Raw genomic sequence first — 20,868 nt, 5'->3', positions numbered from 1 at the left:
TTCTTGGCAACAAGGACACACTGTTGACTCATATCCAGCTTCTCATCCACTATAATCCCCAGGTCCTTTTCTGCAGAACTGCTGCCTAGCCACTCGGTCCCTAGTCTGTAGGAGTGCCTGGGATTCTTCCGTCCTAAGTGCAAGACTCTGCACTTGTCCTTGTTGAACCTCATCAGATTTCTTTTAGCCCAATCCTCCAATTTCTTTAGGTCCCTCTGTATCCTATCCTCACCTTCCAGTTTATCTACCGCTCCTCCCAGTTTAGTGTCATCTGCAAACTTGCTGAGGGTGTAATCCGCGCCATCCTCCAGATCATTAGTGAAGATATTGAACAAAACCGGCCCCAGGACCAACCCCTGGGGCACTCCACTTGATACCAGCTGCCAACTAGACATGGAGCCATTGATCCTGACAGTCTAGTCAGCTTTCGATCCACCTTATAGTCCATTCATCGAATCCATACTTTTTTAACTTGCTGACAAGAATACCGTGGGAAACAATTATTGTAAAATAATAATTACAATTATTGTGAAAGTATAACTTACAAATTTAGATTTTTTTGTTACATAACTTCACTCAAAAACAAAACAACATAAAACTTTAAAGACTACAAGTCCACTCAGTCCTACTTCTTGTTCAGCCAATTGCTAAGACAAACAAGTTTGTTTACATTTACGGGAGATACTGCTGCCTGCTTCTTAGTTACAATGTCACCTGAAAGTGAGAACAGGCCTTCGCATGGCACTTTTGTAGCCAGCGTTGCAGTATATTTACGTGCCAGATATGCTAAACATTCATATGCACCTTCATGCTTCGGCCACCATTCCAGAGGACATGCTTCCATGCAGATGATGCTCATTAAAAAAACAGTGTGTTAATTAAATTTGTTACTGAACTCCTTGGGGGAGAACTGTATGTCTCCTGTTCTGTTTTTCCTGCATTCTGCCATATATTTCATGTTATATCAGTCTTGGATGATAACCCAGCACATGTTCGTTTTAAGAATACTTTCACTGTTTCCTATTTTTAACCAGTTACAGATCCATGAAGGAACCCTCCCTCTTATCCCATGGCTGCTTACTTTGCTTAAGAGACTTCGGTGAGGGACTTTGTCAAAGGCTTTCTGAAAGTCCAAGCACACTATATCCACTGGATCACCATTGTCCACATGCTTGTTCACACCTCAAAGAATTCTAATGGATTGGTGAGGCATGATTTCCCTTTACAAAATCCAAGCTGACTGTTCCCCAACAAATCGTGGCCATCTATGTGTCTGATAATTCTGTTCTTCACGAACACAAGAATGGCTATACTGGGTAAGACAAAAGGTCCATCTAGCCCAATATCCTGTCTTCCAACAGTGGCCAATGCCAAGTGCCCTAGAGGGAATGAACGGAACAGGTAATCATTAAGTGATCCATCCCCTGTCACCCATTCCCAGTTTCTGGCAACTGAGGCTAGGGACACCAACCCTGCCTAACCTGACTAATAGCCACTGATGGACCTATCCTCCATGAATTTATCTAGTTCTTTTTTGAACCCTGTTATAGTCTTGGCCTTCACAACGTCCTCTGACAAAAGAGTTCCATGGGATGACAGTGCATTGTGTGAAGAAATACTTCCTTTTGTTTGTTTTAAACCTGTTTTACTATAGTTTCAACCAATTTGCCTGGTACTGAAATTAGGCTTACCAGCCTCTAATTGTCAGGATCACCTCTGGAGCTTTTCTTAAAAATAGAAGTTACATTAGCTGTCCTCCAGTCATCTGGTTTCAGAAGCTGATCTAAGCCATAGGTTACAACCACAGTTAGTAGTTCTGTAATTTCATATTTGAGTTCCTTGAGAACTCTTGGGTGAATACCATCTGATCCTGGTGACTTCTTACTGTTTAATGTATCACTTTTAGGGCTGTTGATTATTTGCAATTAACTCACATGATTATCTCAAAAAATGAATCACAATTAAAAAAATGAATCGCAATTAATCACATTTTAATCACACTGTTAAACAATAGAATACCAATTGAAAAGTATTAAATATTTAATAATGATAATTAAATATCCTTAATAGTCACTTAAATTCTATCTTTTTCTAGTTAATACACTTGATTTATTGCTTCATTTTGATTGAAGTGTTTGGGAAACCTCTACTTGAGATAACAAATGCTGGTACATAATCATTCCGAGTGTTGGAATGGCAGACTGTCTATGAGATTATATGGTCCAGGGGTCTACTGAGCAGTATGAAATATAAATATAAATCCTCAAAATTTAACATTAATATCAATTTTTTTTATCACAGCTGTGTGTTTACAAGCATCTTTATGATACCATGGCCTCTGTTTAGATAGTGTAGTTTGAGGTTAGTTTATTCATTACCCATGGTGTCCTTTGACTCTCTCCCATGTAATTAGTCACTGGCTTTTCTTTCTCTCCAATGTTTCCCTTTGTGTGGGCTCTTAATTTAATCATGCTTTTGACATTTTGGTGCCTCAGGGTCTAGCAAGATCGGTGTTCAGGGGGATCCTGCACATTGGTTGGCCCTTTGGGGAGTGGTCTCCCGATCCCAGGACTGTACATATGTAGAAAATCCAGCTCCCATTTTGGGGTTACCCTCTGTTTCCCCATCCCAGCATTGAGTCCTTCCCTGGCCCCTTGAGAGCTGTGATGTGTGCTCTCTGGGCACCCTTTGATCAGATGCACCTTTTCCCAGCAACTTTCCCATAACTGCTCTCTGTATCTCACCAGCCTGGGGGGAAAAACACCCCCTTCCCTGTCAGTTGGATCATTTGTATTCTGGCAAACTACCCCTGGCAATTTCCTGGACCCAGCTCCTCTGTTATCACAGGCATTGGAGCTGCATCTTGATTTAAAGAGACACAGTTACTTTCAAAAAACTTATCAGAAATAGCATCCTGAAAAATTGGGACCTGGATTGAAGTACCCTCCACCACGCCTTTGTCTGTCCCTGAGAAATCAGCTGTGTGACTGCTCCCCTCCAGGACGTCAGGTACACAGTTCCTTTTCAAAACCTGGGTCACAGGCTGAGTGCCTGGGTGCACAGATGCTGCCCCAGCCATCCTCCTAGTGTCCTGGGCATCCTGCCCCAAGTGACCAGTGATGAGACATTCCTGTACCCCACTATTCCTTTCATAGTTTTCTCCTCTGGGCCCCCACCTAAGACACATTTTCTCTGTGCTCCCTAGGAAGGGTTCTGTCTCTTGTTCACTGCAGCTAACAAGTGGGACAGTTTCCTTCATCACTGACAACACCTCTCCTGTTTCTGCGCCTGAGGGCATGTTGCTTTCTGCTGGAAAGGAGCTAGTCTCAGCCCCTCCCATACTTGGAAGCACCCTGCTTCCCTGTGTTACAGAGTCACAGGAATCCTCACCCACCTCAGTGGTTTCTGAGATTCCCTGCCCCTTCTCTGGGCTCTCTGGGACACATTTCTCTCTGCTCCCTAGAGCTGGTTTTGCCTCTGGTTCAGCAGCAACCTGAATTCTCTGCCCCTCTGAACACTGGCAGAACAACACACTCCACAGAGACCAGCAGTGGAAAGCTCAGTAACTTAGGGATGGTATTTTCTTTCACTGTTTTGCAGAAAAGTGAATGGCTGTGTTTGAACTGCCAAACTCAGAGGCTGCTAGAAGGAAGCCTAGGAGATCCTGCTCCAATGCCACTACCTACTCCAAAGCAGCAGCCAACAGGATCCCCCCGACACCAACCAGGTGAAGCCGGTCAGCATAGAGGAGGCCCTCAGCGTGTAACAGCTCAAAAGTCAGAAATGTCCACTCCCCAGGACAGGCACCTCGTCCAAGGAAAACATCTCAGGACTTCAGAGCGGAGCAAGCTACAGGCCATGGTGCAAGAGAGCAAGCCCCTTGCCCCCTCAGAAGAAAATCCACTGACAAAACTTCCTGGTGAGGCTCCAAAAGTTCCTGAAAGTGCATTGCCAAAGGGGAAAAGCATGGCTATGAAGGCAGAAGCAGAGAGCAAAGCAAGCAAGGCAGTCACTGAGGCTCAGCAAGTGAGAGAGCAGGAGGTAAGCACCCCTTCCACTTCACTCCTACCTCCCACAGGGCTGGCTTGTTCCTGCCAGGGTATAACATTGCCTTGTACTCAGAGCAAGCAGCGCCCCCTCTCACCTTAGGGAAAGGTCTGGGATGGCGGCATTAGCTAGCAGTCTGCAGGGGCAGGGGCAGGGGAACAGAAAGAACATGGTAGCCTCAGAAAAACAGGGGCTTGGCCTTCAGGTCTGACCCAGTAGAGAGCTGGAGAAAGCACGTATAAATGACTGCACTGGGGAAGCGATGTCCCACGGCCTGTCAGAAATGTGTCATGTACATTTCTGTCTAATGCTTTGATTCCAATCCCCATTTCTCTGTCAGCTCTTTGGAAATCACTGCACAATCCATTCTAGTAGGCAGTGTCCTTCAGACACCAAGCCCAAACAGCTGGGAGAGTCAGCAACAGGCTGTAGAGCAGGGAAATGTCTTAGGGTGACTTTACAGGCTGCTTCCCATCTCACTTAGATGATTCCCCGAGTGTAACTCCACTGACCTTAGTGGGGGTTGGGGAATTGGGCCCAATGTCTCAACAGTGAAAGAATTCCAGGTACGTGAAGTTATACAAATGAAAGAGTCACTAGCAGCTGCTGTATAGGGAGCTGAATGATGGGCCAGATGGCAAGTCAGTACCAGACCAGGAGGGTACTGAAGACCGAAGGCGGGAGTAAGTCCCTGGGAGCATTGAACCCCCAAGAGCCATGTGGAATTGGCTGCAGAGCTGTCTGGGAAGGGCAGATGGTCTGTGTGGTGCCAAATGGGCTGAAGGGCTAATCATTTCTGAGAGCAGGAGACTAGTCTGGCTGCAGCCACCTCTTGAAGCAGGGATTTTGGAAGAACACAGGAAAGGAACTGCAGTCATAGAAGTGGGAAATGATACCAGCACAGAGGGGGACAACTAAGGGTGTCAACTGAGCCTGCTCAGGGAGGGGTAAACTCCAGGAGGATCCTAGACAGCTATGACTTACCAATAGAAAGATCCGGGGACGGCAGGATTTCTGGCCTGGGTAAGGTGACCAGACAGCAAATGTGAAAAATCGGGACGGGGTGGGGGGTAATAGGAGCCTATATAAGAAAAAGACCCAAAAATCGGGACTGTCCCTATAAAATCGGACATCTGGTCACCCTAGGCATGGGCGTGAATTAAGGGCAAGGCTAAGGAGAATGACAGAGATATCCTTGTCACTAAACTTATTACCTGGAAGGAGCAATACAGTCTTTGGGCCTAAGGCTGAAGGTGCTAGCCCTGCTGTGAATCAGGAGTAACGCCAGTGGGGTCAGAGCACTTACATGGTGTAAAACTGGTACAGTGGAGCCCCTGGAAGCACCCACTGGAAAGTCGTGCTAGTGCTGGCAGGAGATGAAGCGGAGCAAAGAATGGGTCAGAGGAGGTGTGGCACTAGGTGTCCTCCCCACAGAGGTGCCCCAGCATGAGACAATAGCTGGAGGTGAGAGCCCGGGACTGGGACCTGATGCACTTCCTAATGGCAGAGTCAGGGTCAGGCCAGGCATGAACGTACTGCTGACAGCTGCATGCTGAGCAGCATGGAAAGCTGCATGAGCTGATGCGCTGTTACATGTGCCTGCTGCTTCCCCAGGCAGCATTCCAGAGCCATCTCCTGGGCAAACACTAAGGAAACTGACTTCACAAAGGGCTCCTTGCACAGATAGCTGTTGAGACGTCTCTAGTTGAATAACTTCTGCCTGCAAACAGATTGGGGTCACTCTGTAGTGGCTGGGGGTCACCTCTTTTCACAAGTTACAGGTTGGGTCCTGGGTGGTCCATGTTCCACACCTGTTTGGGAACCCAACTTCAGAGTCCTTTCATGTCTTTCCAGGGTCCTTCCATCGTGCCTAATTGTGGTGTCAATGAAACTGGGTTTATTTCTGTCAGTGGCTGACAAGGATCCTGCATTGTTTTCCTGGGATCGCCTTGATTTTTCAGAGTGCTTTGCAGAACTCTCAGTCACTTAAATTAACAGGCATTCAATGGCCTCTGTCCCCAGAGGATGCTGCTAATGAACCTTGTTTTCACTGCTTTTTTATCCAGCTGTGCAGGTGTCCAAGACACAAGAACAGAGATCTTCAACCTCTCACTTTGCAGGGCAGCAGGACTAGTCCCTTCCTGAACTCAGATCTAATTATAGGTTCCCCAACTTCTATTTGAAGATTAAAAAGCTCAATGCTGAGGCTGGGCTTGCAGCTACCGCAGACTTTACAGATCAGAACACAGCACTCAGTTGAGCAGCAGTTGAATTTATCAAATGGCCTTTTGGCCCATTTGCAGCTCTAAGGAGTTTGGAGTGAAGAAGGGAGGCAGGGTTTGTATTACAGGCAAAGAAAATGTCCATCATCAGGCACTGGCAGGGGAGGGGAGCAGGTGGGACTGGCCCCAACAGTGCCAGAAACTGTAAGTAATGACACGGCTGGCCCAGGGGTCAGGATTGTCCTGCTCCTCTGTCAGCTACAGGGAGCTGTTGTTTAATGATTGCTGAGTCCCCAGGGCAGGAGAGGCCCTAACGCCATCTTGAACGTAGGCAGCCCTCTAGAGAGAGAGCTAATATCTAGGTCAGACAGGCTTTGGGGGTGCTACAGCCAGCCCTGGGGAGGGATAGCTCCGTGGTTTGAGCATTGGCCTGCTAAACCCAGGGTTGTGAGTTCAATCCTTGAGGGGGCAATTTGAGGATTGGTCCTGCTTTGAGCAGGGAGTTGGACTAGATGATCTCCTGAGGTCCCTTCCAACCCTAATAATCTATGATTCTATGGGGCCCAAAATCAGGGTTATGGTAGCTGCCCTCAAAGAACTCCTGGAGCATTAGAAATAATTGGACATGAAGAGGCGATTTATTTCAGAGGGGAGGAAATGCTTCCTCATAAAAGCATCAAGCCAGTAGCACTTGGTCCATAGCCAAGCCTAACATCAGCAGGTCAGGTCAGCCTTTCCCCTCACAAGGAAGCCTTGCTGATGCCCTGTCATCCTAGCCTGCTGCCCTCCCTATTCCCAGCTCTAGGCTCTGATACCCTGTGGTCCTTCAGTTTAGAGGCCTGCTTGGAAGAGAGAAGCCTGATCTTGCTAAATTATGTAGGAGTTTTATGATGTGCATAAACACTTACTGAGGACTATAATCCCCATACATGTGACCTGAGACAGGGTTTGTATCCAGCTTTCTGTCTGGAGAACACTAACACATTAACCCAGTGTGCTCCCTGTCCCCTCAAGTTGTGATTGCCATGTGTGTAGACCATTTGGAGACTGGATGTCGGACAGTAGACCTGGAACTCCTCCTCGGAGCTGATGGCCAGGCCCTGTCACTGGGAACATAAACATCCTGAAATTTACAATGTAGTTTCAGATTTTACCCTTAGCCTTGACATCAAGTATGACGTGTCCAAATTCTTAATTCCAATCTGCGTCAGACCTATTCACATAGTGCAGCCAAGAAGATATGAGCACCATCATTACCAGGAGGTGTTGGAGATGGATTGGCCATGTGCTTCAGATAGAAACTGATTCCATCACCAGAGTAGCAATAAGATGGATACCTGAAGGCAAGCGAAAATGAGGCCTCCTGAAAACAACATGGCAAAGAGCTGTGGAAGCTGAGCTGAAAAACCTGGGGCACAACTGGGGAACCATTGAAAGACTTGCCAGAAACACACAGGAGTGGAGGAGCTTCGCTGCTGCCCTGAACGCCAGAGGCGTAATGGGTACTAACTAACTAACTAATTTGACATCCCAAGAGATTAATGATCTCCAGGCAGGTAATGTAAAGACAAAAACTGCATTGTAGCTAGAAAGTTTCCTAGTATTGTATTTATTTACATACAGAAACTAATTAACAGATCTCAGTTTCTGAAATGTATGTACACTTCAGCTGAGTAACCCATCTCCCGCCTTTTGTTAATGTAGCACTTTGTAATATATTGCTATTGGATGGACTGTGTGTTAACTGTTCTTACACACCAGAGAATGTTTGCTTTTACAAAAGCTGATTTTAGCGTAATCTGGGAAGTATTTTTACTAATGTTCTTATAACTTGTTTATAACCCATTCCTAGACCCCGGAGAGCAGCTAGTGACTATCCTGGGCCAGAGTTAAGCACACGTAAATATTTGAGTGTGCCAGTTCCGGATGCATGCACACAGATCAGATATTGGTACATGCCCACGGACAGTGAGGCACTTAATTGGCCAGGTACTCATGCAAACACATCTGGTGTCTTGGTGTACAAGTGTGTGCATGAATGCATACTGCTAACTTCATGAGTTGTTCCTTCCTCAGTAGTGGCCAAGTGTTGGTAAGTTAACATAGGAGAGTGTTATTGAAATGCATATCGGTACCAGGCGTGTTTATCAGCTCTGGGCAATAACCAAACCAAATTCCCAGTAAACCAGTGGAGTTGGTTCTCCAGGCTGCCTGGGAGAGGAACACAGTGAAGATGACACAGATTGGCTTTAAAGGGCGTCTGGTTACAAAGCCAGAAGCCTTGTTTGTACTACATGTCAAGCTTGAGGAGCCCCAAGACAGGGCCAGTTCTAGGTTTTTTGCCACCCCAAGCAAAAAAAGTTTTGGCAGCCCCCGTCCCAGCCCTGGGCTCTCCCCCCCACCACCATTGCCCCACACACACACCTCCTGCCGCCCCAGCCCTGGGCTCTCCTCACCCCTACCTGCACCCTCCTTACGCCACAGCCCTGGGTCACTGGTAACTCGCTCCCAGGGCAGGTCATACAGCAGGAATTTTAGATGTGCACAGAATACAGACAGGATTGGTTCATATATGGTTACAGAACTGCAGTAAAGTGGAACAGTTTTCAGCTTGTGTGATTGGAGGATATCTGGATGCATATTATAAGACTGTCCTCCATGAATGAGGAAAAGCTGAGGTGCCTTTTGTTCCACTCTTTGTTTCTATGGGGAATTTGCTAATGCAATATCACTGTCTTCCTTTTAAACAAACAAACAACAAAAAGGCAATGGCTGTTGAAAATAGCAATTCCAGTCCTAATAAGCACTGGGAAGCATTTCTTGTTCAATTTTATCCTACTTTTTCTACAGCAAGTTACAGTGGATCAGTATATTTGATTTGGGAGAAATGAAGTAACAGTTGCCTAAACTGAGCTTGAGCACTCCTGAATTTTGAGGTGTTCAAATCTGGAAGGCACGTGCTGGTGGAGGGGGGGGCTGTGGCGCCGCAGGGGAGCACGGCAGCATGTATGCAGCAGCGTGTCTGGCACTGCACGGAGCCAGACACACTGGTCTGAGTGGCACAGTAAGGGGAGTGGGGGGGGAGGGATTGGAGAAGAGGTAGGGGGTTCCGGGGGGGGCATTCAAGGGACAGGGAGCAGTAGGAGTTGGATGGGGTGGAGGTTCAGGAGGGCAGTCAGGGGCAGGGAGAAGGGGAGTTTAGATGGGTCAGGGTTTTGGGGGGGGGGCAGTCAGAGGACAGGCAGCAGTTGGATAGGCATGGGAGTGCCAGGGGTTTTTCAGGGGACAGGTAGGGGGTGGGGTTCTAGGGGGGAAATTGGGGGGAGTCTCAGGATGGGGCAGTTGGGGACAAGGAGAAGGCAGGCTTAGATAGGGGCAGGGGTCCCGGGAGGAGGCAATCAGGGTGTTGCAGGCACAGACGCTGCCCGAGGCAAGCAACAGTGGTTTGTGCCCAGAGGGCTTAGTGCCAATAAACACACCAGGGTGGAGAAGCAAAACACAAGTTTATTTGAGCTCAAAGCGGTGCTGGGAGACTTGGCATGTCTCAGATCCAGGACATCTAATACAAGCAGTTTACCATTTTATACTTTACTTTTAGCTAAGCCCGTCCCTTCTTTCCTCCCTCCCCCTTTTCCCCCCTCGTAGCAGTTACATCAAGCAGTTACACTAAACAGTTAATTAAAACTGGAGACTACAAGTCTATCTTGTTAGGTCCACTCCTTTCAATTACGACCTTGTCCTTTCTTCTTTGTGAACCGTTATCTCCTCTCCCTCGGCCAAAAGTATGCAGGCCTCTTTAGTTCTGCCTTATGCTGGTTTGAGCTGTGTGGCAACTGATAACGGATGTTGCACCTGGCCTTTTCTATTTATTGGCCTGTTAGGTCAATTAGAGTTTAAACATGGAGGGATTTTTGCTCATCTGAGGCCTAAACAGGGAGATTCCATCTCCTTATTGCCTTTTACTTTTTAAGTTACTTAGGGTTATGCTTTGTGACACCAACAAGGGGGCAAGAACCAGCAGTGCTTAGATAGGGGGTAAGGTCCTGGGGGGTAGTCAGGGGCAGGGGTCCTGGGAGGGGGTTATCAGGGAGCAGGGGGGTTGGATGGGTTGGGGTTTCTGTGGGGGGCAGTTGGAGGGAGTGGATGGTGGCAGGGTGGGGCTACCATCCCTCCCAATGGAGTGTCCTATGTTTTGAATGTTAAAATATGGTATCCCTACCCTTCACAGCGCAGCTCTCCATTCACAGCAAGCTACAGCATGAGGTCGCAGCTACCTCACTTCCTCTCCCTTTCTTTCCTGTTGGTAGTGGCCAAGGGAATGCTGGGAAATGTAGTTCTTTCCCTGATCTGGGTCTGGCTCTGGCTCTATAGGCAGGGAGCTAAACGAGGAACTACAGCTCCCAGGGCCTCCTGTTGGTTCTCAGCTCCCATGCTGGATCCCTGCCGCCCCTGCTAATGGGCTGCCGCAAGTGCTTGCTTTGCTGGTGCCTAGAACCTCCCCTGCCCCAAGAGCAGCCTTGGGCAAGCCAGATGGCATCCTTTAAACGGGGGGAGTGGTGTGTAAGCTGTGGGGTTGGGAATGCACTATGCAGCCTTCCAAACTTGCAGGGGTAGCAGCTTGGATTTCCCCTGCTCTGCACTCTGATCTCAGCAAGCACATTTCCGTGGGACTCATCTTGCGGAAGGGTTAGGTGCAGGCTGCCCATTGATAAAAATACACAAAGAGTGAAGTGGATGCATTAGAAATGCAAAAAGTGATATACAATGGGAATGATCCACTGAGTCTGTTCTGAGGCAAAGCCAGGAGAAATCCTTCTACTGAAGCTTGGTTTCATTCTCAATATGCCTCTTTATAAGTTTGCAAAATTTTTGCCCTTTGAAGCAATTTAATGACATTTACAAACTTCCTGATGAAATGGCGTCCCCTCCGCCATTCCCCACTAGCTCTAGGTTGGTGGATAATCCCAAAATCACCTTTGTCAACTGGTTACAGCTGTCAGAGGAGGAGATGATTGGGCTCATTGGTAGGAGCCAGAAGGCTGAGCCATGTGCTCTTCTTGCCACTCGGGGCTCATCTGCATGGACAGTTTGTAGCAAGCTGGGTATAAAGCTGCTGCACAGTAGCCCGCTGCGCACTGACTGTTCTGTGGCCCTGCTGATGTGCACTAACAGTTCATTAATGTACTTTGATCTAGTCCTGTTTCAAAGAGGGATAGATCAAAGCACATTAAATGAACCATTAGTGTACATCAGCAGGGTCCACACACATAGCGTAGACTGCAGAAGGCTAGTGCAGAGAAGATTCACATCCCAGCTTGCCATGAACTAACTGGTCATGTAGATGAGCCCTGAATGGCCTTAAGAATGTGTCACTTATAGCTCTTCACAGTCAGGAAATAGGCCAGTAGCCTATCCCCACAGTGACACAGCAAGCCAGTATCTCCTGCCCAGCCTCTGGATCACAGTACTTACTGGGCAGATTACTTCACCCTTCTGAGCCTCTGTCACACTGTCATAAACAGATAGCTAAGGGTTAATGTTCTTTTACCTGGAAAGGAGTAACCTGAAACACCTGACCAGAGGACCAATCAGGAAACAAGACTTTTTCAAATCTGGGTGGAGGGAAGTTTGTGTGTGAGTCCTTTGTTCTGGTCTTGTGCCTGTACTCCCTCTCGGCTATGGGAAGGATTTTTCTATCTCCTGCTTTCTAATCTTCTGTTTCCAAGTTGTGAGTACAAAGATCATAAAACAATAAGGGTTATTGTTTTTTTTCTTTTGTATTTACATGTGTGTAGTTGCTGGAATGTTTTGAATTGTGTTCTTTTGAATAAGGCTGTTTATTCATATTTCTTTTAAGCAATTGACCCTGTATTTGTCACCTTAATACAGAGAGACCATTTTTATGTATTTTTCTTTCTTTTTACATAAAGCTTTCTTTTTAAGACCTGTTGGAGTTTTTCTTTAGTGGGGAACTCCAGGGAACTGAGTCTGTGCTTACCAGGGAATTGGTGGGAGGAAGAAGTCAGGGGGAAATCTGTGTGTGTTAGATTTACTAGCCTGACTTTGCATTCCCTCTGGGTGAAGAGGGAAATACTTGTGTTTCCAGGACTGGAAACAGGAGAGGGTGGAGTCCCTCTGTTTAGATTCACGGAGCTTGCTTCTGTGTATCTCTCCAGGAACCCAGGGAGGGAACACCTGGAGGGGGGAAGGGAAATGGTTTATTCCCGTTTGTTGTGAGACTCAAGGAATTTGGGTCTTGGGGTCCCCAGGGAAGGTTTTTGGGGGGATCAGAGTGCCCCAAAACACTCTAATTTTTTGGGTGGTGCCAGCTTTACCAGGTCCAAGCTGGTAACTAAGCTTGGAGGTTTTCATGCTAACTCCCATATTTTGGACGCTAAGGTCCAAATCTGGGAATAGGTTATGACATGGTGTGCAGCGTTGTGGGAAAGATAGAATCCAGAAGCCAGTAGGAATATTATATTTTTCTTTTCTCTGTTAGGGGCTTTTAAGCAGAGAGGGTTTGGTTTTAAAAAGGAACCAGAGAGAATTTTTTTTCTGCTCTCTCTGGCAGTTGTGGCTTACATATTAAGCAAGGAACCATTAAGGAGCTATAAAGGGTCTTTTGTGACAATAGCACTCCCATTGAGAGTCAGTATCCAGCAATACACATGCAAATAAAGTGGTTTTTCTGGTTTACTTTACATTTAAAAGATTAGCTAGAGGAAGAAAGGGAAAAAGGCACTGTTGCTAGGCAGACCCCAGGAGGCAGCAGAGAACCTGCAGTTCAGACAACAAACACCGGAGGGCACCCCAACACAAGAAAACAGGATGTCACGAAAACCAGATGCAGTACAGCTCGAAGCAATGGAAAAACAGATAGAACTGCTCAGAACACAAATGGCCAGAGATGAGGCAACTCACAAACAAGAGATGGAAAGGCTACAAAAAGAACAAGATGCCAAAAATGCAGCCCACCACAGGAAACAAGAAGAAGAAGAGGCAGCCTACAAAAGACAGCAAGCAGCCAAAGATGCAGACCACCAAAAACAGCTGGAACTCCAGAGGGAAACCCACCAACAGGCCATGGAATTAGAAAAGGCTAAGCAACAGGCTCCAGCCAATCCTAACAAGCCTTCGCCAATTATGGTTCCACATCACAGGAAATTTCCCACCTACAAGGCTGGTGATGACACCGAGGCCTTCCTGGAAAATTTTGAAAGAGCCTGTCTTGAGTACAGCATCCCTGAAGACCAGGTAGAAGACATGGTAGAATCGAGGCCACAGCTCAGTGGACCATTAGCAGAGGTGGCAGCTGAAATGCCTAAGGAGAGCATGAACGGCTATAAACTTTTTCAAACCAAGGCCAGATACAGAATGGGGATAACCCCGGATCATGCCCGTCAGCGTTTCAGAACCCAAAAGTGGAAACCAGATGTGTCATTTCCCAAACACGCTTACTACGTTGGGAAAAATTATGAGGCCTGGATATCAGGACACAATGTTAAATCCTTGGATGAACTACACCTCCTCATACAAATAGAGCAGTTCTTGGATGGTGTTCCTGAGGACATAACACGGTACATACAAGACGGAAAACCCAAAAATCTCACCGAGGCGGGGGAGATTGGAGCCAGATGGATGGAAGTGGCAGAAAGCAAGAAAGCTACTGTCAAGGGGAATGAATACCCCAGAGGGCACACCGACAATAAACCCTACAACCAAGGGCAACCAAAGACCCCACCTACAACCCAAGGAAAGCCACAGACACACTATTCTTCCACCTCACCAGTCTCCAGTAACCCACCTTGACCCAGTGACCAGTCAGATGGAAGATGCTTTAAGTGTAATGAACTGGGACATATCAAGGCCAACTGCCCAAAGACTGCCAACCGAGTGCAGTTCATTACACCACCATCACCCAAAAGATCCCCAGGCCCAGATGCCTCTCAAATACCCTTGGAGCGAAGGGAAAATTTGAGAGTGGGCGGAAAGAAGGTTACTGCATGGAGAGACACGGGGGCACAAGTGTCAGCTATCCACCTATCCTTCGTAGACCCCAAATTCATCAACCCAAAGGCCAAGGTGACAATTTACCCCTTCATGTCACAAGCTGTAGACTTGCCTACAGCTGAACTGCCTATCCAGTACAAAGGCTGGTCAGGAATGTGGACTTTTGCAGTCTATGACAACTATCCCATCCCCATGCTACTGGGGGAAGACTTGGCCAACCAGGTGAAGCGGGCCAAGAGAGTGGGAATGGTTACACGTAGCCAAACCAGGCAAGCTTCCAGACTCATTCCTGTTCCTGAGTCATCCACAGACGCCCCGTCTGTGTTACCAGAGACCCAGACAGAGGTAGTGGTCCCGGATTCCATATCAGCCGCTGAAACAGCCACAGCACCTCCAGTCCCAGGCCCAGAACTGGAACAGCAACCAGCAATTGCAACCACATCTTCAAACTCAACACCAGAGGGGGCCAGCGAGCCAAAACTGGCAGAAGCAACAGACAGCCATACCCAAAAGGCTCAGCCAGAGCCTGAAATACCCTCAGGTGCACCAGCGGAGAGCGGTACACCAGCAACGGAAACAACCCCATCACCTACATCGCTTCCAGAGGGACCAAGCCCAAGTCCCCAGTCTGAGGAAGAACTGGTGACCCCAGCCTCAAGGGAACAGTTCCAGACTGAGCAGGAAGCAGATGACAGCCTTCAGAAAGCTTGGGCGGCGGCACGGAGCACCCCACCACCTCTCAGCTCTTCTAATCGATCCCAGTTTGTTATAGACCAAGGACTTTTATACAAGGAGATTCTTTCTGGTGGACACCGGGAAGAATGGCAGCCGCAAAAACAGTTGGTTGTTCCAACTAAGTACCGGGGGAAGCTCTTAAGCTTAGCCCATGATCATCCCAGTGGCCATGCTGGGGTGAACAGAACCAAGGACCGGTTGGGGAAGTCCTTCCACTGGGAGGGGATGGGCAAGGATGTTGCCAAGTATGTCCGGTCTTGTGAGGTATGCCAAAGAGTGGGAAAGCCCCAAGACCAGGTCAAGGCCCCTCTCCAGCCACTCCCCATAATTGAGGTCCCATTTCAGCGAGTAGCTGTGGATATTCTGGGTCCTTTCCCAAAAAAGTCGCCCAGAGGAAAGCAATACGTACTGACTTTCGTGGACTTTGCTACCCGATGGCCGGAAGCGGTAGCTCTAGGCAACACCAGGGCTAACACTGTGTGCCTGGCCCTAACAGACATTTTTGCGAGGGTAGGTTGGCCCTCTGACATCCTTACAGATTCAGGATCTAATTTCCTGGCAGGGACCATGAAGGAACTATGGGAAACTCATGGGGTGAACCACTTGGTTGCCACCCCGTACCACCATCAAACCAATGGCCTGGTGGAAAGGTTTAATGGAACTTTGGGGGCCATGATACGTAAATTCATCAACGAGCACTCCAATAATTGGGACCTAGTGTTGCAGCAGTTGCTGTTTGCCTACAGGGCTGTACCACATCCCAGTTTAGGGTTTTCACCATTTGAACTTGTGTATGGTCACGAGGTTAAGGGGCCATTACAGTTGGTGAAGCAGCAATGGGAGGGGTTTACACCTTCTCCAGGGACTAACATTCTGGACTTTGTAAGCAACCTACAAAACCCCCTCTGACCCTCTTTAGCCCTTGCTAAAGAGAACCTAAAGGCTGCTCAGGAAGAGCAAAAGGCCTGGTATGACAGACATACCAGAGAACGTTCCTTCAAAGTAGGAGACCAGGTTATGGTCTTGAAGGCGCAACAGGCCCATAAGATGAAAGCATCATGGGAAGGGCCATTCACGGTCCAAGAGCACCTGGGAACTGTGAACTACCTCATAGCATTTCCCAATTCCTCACTAAAGCCCAGAGTGTACCATGTTAATTCTCTCAAGCCTTTCTATTCCAGAGACTTACAGGTTTGTCAGTTTACAGTCCAGGGAGATGATGCTGAGTGGCCTGAAGGTGTCTACTACGAAGGGAAAAAAGACGGCGTGGAAGAGGTGAACCTCTCAACCACCCTGGAACGTCTGCAGAGGTGACAAATCAAGGAGCTGTGCACTAGCTTCGCCCCATTGTTCTCAGCCACCCCAGGACGGACTGAACGGGCATACCACTCCATTGACACAGGTAATGCTCACCCCATTAGAACCCCACCCTACCGGGTGTCTCCTCATGCCCAAGCTGCTATAGAATGGGAGATCCAGAACATGCTACAGATGGGTATAATCTGCTCATCTACCAGTGCATGGGCATCTCCAGTTGTTCTGGTACCCAAACCAGATGGGGAAATACGCTTTTTCATGGACTACCATAAGCTAAATGCGGTAACTCGTCCAGACAACTATCCAATGCCACGCACCGATGAGCTATTGGAGAAGTTGGGACGTGCCCAGTTCATCTCTACAATAGACTTAACCAAGGGGTACTGGCAAGTACTGCTAGATGAACCTGCCAAGGAAAGGTCAGCATTCGTCACCCATGCGGGAGTGTATGAATTTAATGTCCTTCCTTTCGGGTTGCGAAATGCACCCGCCACCTTCCAGAGGCTGGTAGATGGTCTACTAGCAGGACTGGGAGAATATGCAGTTGCCTACCTCCATGATGTGGCCATTTTTTCAGACTCCTGGCCCGAACACCTACTACACCTGGAAAAGGTCTTTGAGCGCATCAGGCAGGCCGGACTAACTGTTAAGGCCAAAAAGTGTCAAATAGGCCAAAACAGAGTGACTTACCTGGGACACCAGGTGGGTCGAGGAACCATAAACCCCCTACAGGCCAAGGTGGATGCTATCCAAAAGTGGCCTGTCCCAAAGTCAGAGAAACAGGTCCAATCCTTCTTAGGCTTGGCCGGGTACTACAGGCAATTTGTACCACAGTACAGCCAAATCGCTGCCCCACTGACCGACCTGACCAAAAAGACCCAGCCAAATGCAGTTAAGTGGACTGATGAGTGTCAAAAGGCCTTTACCCAACTTAAAGCAACGCTCATGTCTGACCCTGTGCTCAGGGCCCCGGACTTTGTCAAGCCATTCCTAGTAACCACGGATGCATCTAAGCGTGGTATAGGAGCAGTTCTCATGCAGGAAGCAACGGATCACAACTTCCATCCTGTCGTGTTTCTCAGCAAGAAACTGTCTGAGAGGGAAAGTCACTGGTCAGTCATTGAAAAGGAATGCTATGCCATTGTGTACGCCCTGGAAAAGCTACGCCCATAAGTTTGGGGACGGCGGTTCCAGCTACAAACTGACCATGCTGCACTAAAGTGGCTTCATACTGCCAAGGGGAACAACAAGAAACTTCTTCGTTGGAGTTAGCTCTCCAAGATTTTGATTTTGAAATTCAACACATCTCAGGAGCTTCTAACAAAGTAGCTGATGCACTCTCCCGTGAGAGTTTCCCAGAATCCAGTAGTTAAAAAGTGTTCTTAAAATGTAAAAGTCTGTTAGTTATATACTTAGTGGTATATGTAAAGGTGCATGTATTGTATTAATCTGTTTATTTTACAGTTCTAGGAGGAAATCGCCGCCAGTGAGCTTCCCCACTGTCTGCAATTTGGGGGGTGTGCCATAAACAGATAGCTAAGGGTTAATGTTCTTTTACCTGGAAAGGAGTAACCTGAAACACCTGACCAGAGGACCAATCAGGAAACAAGACTTTTTCAAATCTGGGTGGAGGGAAGTTTGTGTGTGAGTCCTTTGTTCTGGTCTTGTGCCTGTACTCCCTCTCGGCTATGGGAAGGATTTTTCTATCTCCTGCTTTCTAATCTTCTGTTTCCAAGTTGTGAGTACAAAGATCATAAAACAATAAGGGTTATTGTTTTTTTTCTTTTGTATTTACATGTGTGTAGTTGCTGGAGTGTTTTGAATTGTGTTCTTTTGAATAAGGCTGTTTATTCATATTTCTTTTAAGCAATTGACCCTGTATTTGTCACCTTAATACAGAGAGACCATTTTTATGTATTTTTCTTTCTTTTTACATAAAGCTTTCTTTTTAAGACCTGTTGGAGTTTTTCTTTAGTGGGGAACTCCAGGGAACTGAGTCTGTGCTCACCAGGGAATTGGTGGGAGGAAGAAGTCAGGGGGAAATCTGTGTGTGTTAGATTTACTAGCCTGACTTTGCATTCCCTCTGGGTGAAGAGGGAAGTACTTGTGTTTCCAGGACTGGAAACAGGAGAGGGTGGAGTCCCTCTGTTTAGATTCACGGAGCTTGCTTCTGTGTATCTCTCCAGGAACCCAGGGAGGGAACACCTGGAGGGGGGAAGGGAAATGGTTTATTCCCATTTGTTGTTAGACTCAAGAAATTTGGGTCTTGGGGTCCCCAGGGAAGGTTTTTGGGGGGACCAAAGTGCCCCAAAACACTCTAATTTTTTGGGTGGTGGCAGCTTTACCAGGTCCAAGCTGGTAACTAAGCTTGGAGGTTTTCATGCTAACCCCCATATTTTGGATGCTAAGGTCTAAATCTGGGCATAGGTTATGACACACACGGCCTGGAGTGGCTCACGACTGGAAGTGCCAACCTCCAGGCAGATTGCAGAAAGCAATGCAGGACACCCAAAACTGAGGGTATGGTCTAAAATTAGATAGCACCAACCCAGTAATAAATATGTACTCCTGAAGCATAAAACAGTCTTACCAAGGAGTCACAGAGAGTCCCCTTGGCCCCCCCTTCCAGTCTTTCTTGCCACCAAGGCAAGCTGGATCACACGATCTCAGATCTCACAACAAAGACAATGCTGTAGCCAATCCTATAGTAAACTAACTAAGAATGTATTAACTTAGGAAAAAGAAATGAGAGAGTTATATACATGTTAAAGCAGGCAACATGTATACACAAATGAGTTACAGCCCATAGTTCCAAAAGATGACAGAATTGTAGCAATTTGTCAGTACTGAATATCTGTTAGGGCTAACCCAGGTTGACCCTGGGGATCTCTGCTTCTGTTTTGTACCTCCAGCCCTGCGAGAGTCTAAACAGCCAAAGAGATGAACAATTTTCTTGCCAGCTATCTTTATTTCCTTCTTCCAGAATTCAAGCTAATGGGATGATCTCTTTTGCACATAGCCTCTTCAGGGGTGTGCAGGAGTAACTAGCAAAGCCTTTTTATTGTGATGTCCCACAATGGCCTGTTTAGTTTTGATAGGCCTTCCTGATGGGCAGGAAGTAATAGCTCTCAGAGGAATTCAGCCTCTTACACTAGGTAAAGTTTTTCCTTGTTTGGTGAGTTTAATAGATCAGAACAAACATTTTACAGCTATCCAGCAAACATTAAAGTGTTACATTATAGCACAGGATACTGATGTTATAAGTAGGAGTAATACATGTTGCAACTTACATGCATTTAATAAAGTCTGAACACTAAACACATTATTTTAAGTCCAGTCCCACTCTTTTCCATTGTAGCACACAGGTGAGCTGGCCTGGTTTCCAGCAATGAAATTGTCTGTGCTCAGCTCAAGCCTAAAGCCTGACAAGAACTGGCAATTTGTCTCCCAGTGTCACAGCCTCCATTTCCAAACCTGTCATCAGGGATAGTGGCATGCTCTTACCTACCTGAGCGGTGGCTGCAAAGACCTGAAATCCTGGCCGCTATTCAGGGCTTTAACTACAGTAAATATAATTGGCCCCAGTTTACAGCTGGGGAAAGTGAGAGAGGTTCATGATCACTGACTTGCCAGGTCCCTTGGGCAAGGCTCTCTGAGGCCCTCTGAGCCTCTTTCCCTAGCTCTAGAATGAGATAATTGTAATGATCTAATTAAAATAATAAATAACATCAAATGCTTACCTATCCATCCATCTGTGCATCCAGCCAACATCTTCTACTGTCCCCTATCACCGCAGTATCCAAATGTCATCCACAAATGGAACCGTAAGACAGTCTCTTTCTTTCCCATTGACGTGAGGCTAGCTAATGGTATTTTTTCAGTCAGTATACCCCAGCAAGCTCAGTGAGCAGGACTATAGTTAAGATGATGGGAGACAGATCAGCTGAGCATCCCCTGGAAGGATGGCCTTGTGGAGTCTGACCTTGTGACCAACCAGGAGAAGATGGAGGGGGAATACTGAGCAAAACCTAGGAGCTCTTAACGTGAACTACAATTTTCTGTCAAGGGCGTACTTTTCCATTGATGGAAAGAGTGGCCATGGACCTCTGTGCTCTATCACCCCAGAGAGCAACAGGAGTAGAAACGTATGTGATGGGTTGTCACCCCCAGGGTGCAGCCTGGGAACTGTAGGAACCACTGTGCCCCACAACCCCCCAGCTGGGCAGGCCTCTCTCACACTGCTTTGCTGGTGATTCAGCCAACTTCTCCAGGCCTTTTTCACAACAGCAGGTGGCACCACACACCTAACTGAGCCACCTGAGTGCTTTAACTAAGCCACTCCGGACAGACAGGATACAACAGCCAATTTCCCAGCTCCCCAGCCTTGCCTCATGGCTGGCGCATAAACCCAGAATTATAGCATCTTGCACTGCACAGAGATCTGTACAATGTAAGCTCATTTATATATTCGCTTCCCCCTCAATGTGGGAAAGATACACAACAGCCTTTGTTCACAGAGCTGAGATTTTCCCCAGAC

The 20,868-nt window shown here is 47.4% G+C and overlaps 1 protein-coding gene across 1 annotated transcript in view; it reads left to right on the top strand.

Moving 5' to 3' along the window:
* The window catches only part of BSN (bassoon presynaptic cytomatrix protein), a 446,730-nt gene that overhangs the window by 348,452 nt on the left and 77,410 nt on the right, over positions 1-20,868 (top strand). The window contains 1 exon segment of the mRNA XM_030569366.1: positions 3,601-4,041. Within this exon segment, the coding sequence (XP_030425226.1) occupies positions 3,601-4,041 (441 nt within the window).

This window comes from Gopherus evgoodei, chromosome 7 (assembly GCF_007399415.2).
Source record: "Gopherus evgoodei ecotype Sinaloan lineage chromosome 7, rGopEvg1_v1.p, whole genome shotgun sequence".
Lineage (NCBI taxonomy): Eukaryota > Metazoa > Chordata > Testudines > Testudinidae > Gopherus > Gopherus evgoodei.
This window is presented reverse-complemented; position numbering and strand designations above follow the sequence as displayed.